Source organism: Myotis brandtii, unplaced genomic scaffold (assembly GCF_000412655.1).
Source record: "Myotis brandtii unplaced genomic scaffold, ASM41265v1 scaffold536, whole genome shotgun sequence".
NCBI classification, from domain to species: domain Eukaryota; kingdom Metazoa; phylum Chordata; class Mammalia; order Chiroptera; family Vespertilionidae; genus Myotis; species Myotis brandtii.
In genome coordinates, this window is record NW_005369967.1 from 2,895,682 (window position 1) to 2,900,419 (window position 4,738).

A 4,738-nucleotide genomic window follows, 5' to 3' on the forward strand; every position below is an offset into this window, starting at 1 on the left:
AAAGTGACATATATGTCATAATGACATGAAAATCTGGTCACAATGTTAGCTTTTTTAAAAGAGCAGTTTATTAAATAAAACATGCTTTAGGTTTCCCTTAAAGACTAACAGAATCTCTCCCCCCTCCAATTTTTTAAGTTAATATGGGGTTGTAAGATTATAGCTAATTTCTAGTTTCTGAATTTTGCTTATTTGTATCTTAGAAACAGCCTACCACAGAAATCTGTTACTTGTTTAAGGTAATAAATGTGTTGTTTTTTTAAGTGCTTAAACAAGAGTCCATGGAAGTAAACATTATCTGTATCAGGCCCTGGCTGGGTAGCTCAGTTGGTTAGAGCATCATCCCCATACGCCAAGGTTGTGGGTTCAATCTCCAGTCAGGGCACATGCAAGAATCAACCAATGAATACAAAATTAGTGGAACAACAAATCAATGTTTCTCTCTCTCTCTCTCTCTCTCTCAAATCAATCAGTTAAAAATCTGAAAAAGATTATCTATCACTACTGAATTATGCCCCCTTTGGGTCAATATGTCAAGAGACATTCTGTTTGCAAAGATGATTTTTGAGGGGTGGGAATCTGGTGGTCCCTGGGAGTCCGGGGTGGATGTTAGGGGTCTGGAAGGGCAAGTCTGGCCTGGAAAGGTCAGGAGCAAGAGGCTCCCTGGGGAGAGAAGCCGCCCCCATCTGCGTGCAGGTGGAGCCTGGCCGGCAACCTGGAGGAGCGATGATTCTGGGGCAGTGTGTGCAGGCCGGGCCCGGCCAGGGCCCCTGACTCACTGAGACCATCCTGCCCTCGGAGGGCATGAAGGCGGGCCGGTTGCTGAGGCGCAGCTTGGTCTGCAGCGTGTTGAAGTTGATCTCCAGCTGGCACTTCTCCTGCACCTTGGGTGGCTTGTGCAGGCGCCGGTAGTCGCGGAAGTCCTCCAGCTTCTGCTGCATGGCCTGCATGGTGTTCTCGGGCGCCCGGTTCTCCAGCCACGGGATGGTGCGGCGGATCCACTCCAGCAGCTGGGGGCGGTCAGGGCGTGAAGATGCAGGAGGGCGGGAGGGACAAGGGCCGGCGCCCCTCTCCTCCGAAGTCCCTCCCACACAGGAGGCGCTGGCAAGTGTCTCTCCCAACAGCACACTTTTCCCAACTACCCTCTAGGCCACGCCCAGGCCGAGGGCAGGTTCCAGGCCGTTCCCTCTGAGAACCTGGGCTTCATGAACCCTGGCCACTGAGGTATGTTAACTCCCAGCCGGCACCACAGCCTCCCTGCTCTGCCCAGGGAAGAACCAGACCTGGGGGAAGACGGCTCGACTAAGAGCAGGAGACTGAGTTCTGGTTCTAGGTCTACTGCTTGGCCGGGCCTCAGTTTCCTCGTCTATACCATGGACAGGGTTAACCCTTGTCCCCTGAGGTCCTTGATCATGACCTTCTAGGATTCTAGAATGTGGTCCCTGACACAAAAGAGAACAACTGGCTCCTGGGGCACCGGCAGGACACGGCCTGGGTTGTTTCCCTTGACGTGAGGGAGGACAGTGGAGGTGGGGACAGGACATACACTGATCACCTGCAAGGTGCCAGGCACGCCTCCCAAACTAAATCACCTGAACAATCCTGCGGGGTTGAGGGCTATGGGTCTCCACCCACCCCCGGTTATAGAGGAGGTGACCAAGGCCCTGGAGGCTATGTGACTTGCCAAGGTCACCAGCTGGAATGGTGAGCAGTGACCATCCCCAGGCACTTGGGCCCAGGAACTTGGGGTCCTGCGATGCTGGAGAGCCGATGCATCAAGGGGCGGGGCTGAGCTGTTCAGAAAGCTGACTGCTTTTAAGGAAGAAGCAGGTGAAACCTTAAAACTCAAATGTGGTCAATGGCAGAAGAGCAAAGCCGGCCCTGCCCCTTCCTGTGCCCTGGGTGGGCCCAGCCATGAAGCCAGCCTAAGTACACCCATCTATCCGCAGCCCCTACCCCCAGCACCAGACCTGCTCCTCTTCCAGTTTAAGTGACACTCACAGAACAGATACCAGCTGGAAAGCCTCTGAGACCCCCTTGCTCAAGTGAGAAAACCAAGGCCCACAGAGGTGAAGGGATCGCCCAGGCTCACTGTTGGCCACAGGAAAAGCTGAGGACTCTCTTGCTCTCTGAAGCCCAGAGATTGGCCCCTGAGCCCCTCTCTGCTTGTGGGAGGGCAGAGAGGAGCCCACACTTCCCGGGGCAGCTGTGCTGGGGTCTCGGACTACACCCAGCCTGGGACTGTGCTCCGGGGATGGATTTGAAGGTACAGGTTCTGGGGCTCCCTCCTCCCTTGGGGTGGGGTGGCAGGGCCTTGCTGGGGCCAGGGAACCCATGGGTACCCACATCACTGGCCAGCTTCTCGTAGTCTTCCATGAGCTGTTCATTCTCCTGGTTGACGGCCAGCACCTTGCAGATACGATTGGCTGCTGTCTCCGCCTGGCAACAGGACAAAGGGGCACGGTCAGCCACTAGCAGCAGGAGCACCTGGGGCGCACGGGCGCCGACAACGCCCCTCCCACCCAGCCAGCTCCCGAGACTTCGAGTTCACCACCTCACCACCCTCTCTGCCAGCCCAGGCTCAGTCCCATGGGTCAGGGATGCTGGCTAGAGGTCCTGGTGGCTGACCTAGGCCCCTGGAGAAGGGCCTGAGTTTGAGACCCAACAAACACGTTGGAAAGAAACTAACCCGCTGACTAATACAATCAAAAGGCTCAGGCCAGGAGGCGAGGTGATTTCATGCCCATCCTGGAATTCCAAGTGCAGGCCCTGGATCCCAAGGCTCGGGATCCCAGGCTGGATTTGCCAGGATCTTGGGAGATACCGGAATTCAAACCGGGGAGACCTGGAGGAAGTGCGGACTGAGAAGCCCTGGGCCTCCCAGGGTCCCTGCAGAGCCTCCCAAGGCTCCTGGCCCGAAGTTCAAAGCGCTTTAGAGAGAACAGAAGGACCCACGACGGCACAAAGGGCAAGACTTCGGATGAGCTCAGCTTGAGCAGGACGCCCAGGAGGAGGCCTGGCACCTCTGGAAGCTAAGCACACACGGCACGGAGAGCTGGGCACGCAGACACCCGCGTGGGCTCGGCAGCCGGAGGAACGAAAAGGCCTGAATGGCAACCACACCCAAAGGCCCAGGGACCCGGGGAGACGCTGCCTCCTCCGGCCATGGGGGGCACTGTGCACCTTGCACCGGCAGGGCCAGGCGCTCCTAACACGCTCCGCTCACGAGATCTTTTTAATTCAGCTGTGTTCTTGTGCGAGGGAGGGGAACGCAAAGCCTTTTGGGGGCCCTGGGATAGAAAGGAAGACAGCCTGTGAGAAGACAGATAAGCATCGTGTGGCCCGAGAGAAGTGTGACCCTGCTGATGGACGACAAAGGCATAAGGGTTGTAGAAAGATGGGGCCTCACAACCGATTGATGAACAAGACAAAATGGGTTTCAGTGCAGCAAGACAGACTGAGGCTAGGCATAAGGAAGAACTTCCTGAGAATGAGGGAGGAATTGGAATTGGGAAGGAATGACTAAGAAAATGTAAATGTTTTTTCCTTGCAGAACTTTTGAAATACGACACACGCCCACTAAACCACATGACCTATAGGGGACTGTGCTGGGATGTGTGTGTGAGGGGGCAGAGTGAGAGCATCACAAATGTCCTTTCAAGCTCAAAGTCAAGACTGCACCCTCCAGGGCGAGCTGTCAGCGCAGGGGTGGGGGTGGGGGATGCTGGGGGCAGCGGGGGAGCCTCCCCCAGGAGGGAATGGTCAGAGGGGGAGTTAAGGGCCCTCTGGTCTCAAGACACTGAGGGAGGAAAAGAAAAAGAAACTAAGAGGAGTCACATCCTAGACCTCATCCCCTGCCTCCCCACCCAACTCTGTGCACTTCTCACACAAAACTCCCGTTTGGTCGTCTTTCCTTTGGAGGGACAACAAGTACCCTTGGGGAATCCCAAGAGCTGACAAAGAGGGAAATTCCTTCCTGGAGCCTGTCCCAGAAGATGGGGCCCCGGGGACCCCTGTGAGACAGCAGGGCCCCGGGAACCAGGCTGGCATGCCCACAGGCTGGCTGGGGCAGCAATCTGCCTGAAGCCACTGGGGCCACCTGGAGGGCCAGGGCAGGCGACCCGAGGGAGGACAGTCCTCTGCTCTGTGCTGATGGGTGAGAACTCGGGGAGCTACGCAGACCCCTGCCCAGAGTGCTGACCAGGCAGGAAAGGAAGCATCGGGGGTTAGGGGCCACTCATCATAGGCAAACAGCAGCCGCCGCTGTGGTATTTCAGGGATAACGCTCCCCCTTAACCTCGTATCCTCCTCATTCATCTTGAAACCCTGGGCTCCAGTTATAAACTTCATGTGTCCGTTTATCACGCGGGTAGACTGAGCGATGCCTGCGTTTGTAGGGTTTTGGGAGACAGGCCCTAGGAGCCTCAGGAGCCTTGCCCATCCCTCAGAGCCTGTTGGCGATTCCGGAGTCAAAGGGGGCTCCTTTTGGACGAAGTCTGGGGGAGTTCCCATGTGGGCCTCCTGGGGACTTTTTACAAGGCCCAAGCCCTCCTCTCAGCCTGCCCCACTAAGAAAACCCATCACTCTAACCAGGAAGCCTGCCTCTGGGAACAAAGCATGAACATCATGGAACAAAAAGGGCCTTTCTTTTGAAAAGGCAATAGCCCACCCGCAAACTTTGGTCTCCCCCTTAAGGGACAGCCCACCCCCCCCCCCCCCCCCCCCCCACCACCCCCCG

General features: G+C 56.5%; 1 protein-coding gene across 1 annotated transcript in view; it reads right to left on the bottom strand.

The window, feature by feature from the left end:
- ACTN1 (actinin, alpha 1) overlaps positions 1–4,738 on the bottom strand; it is a gene marked incomplete at its 3' end in the record, with an annotated part of 99,366 nt that overhangs the window by 12,817 nt on the left and 81,811 nt on the right. Inside the window, exons 9-10 of the mRNA XM_005877962.1 lie at positions 2,347–2,439; positions 780–1,010 (exon numbers count right to left, since the gene is read on the bottom strand). Coding sequence (XP_005878024.1) covers positions 780–1,010; positions 2,347–2,439 — 324 coding nt within the window. The remainder of the gene's footprint in view (positions 1–779; positions 1,011–2,346; positions 2,440–4,738) is intronic.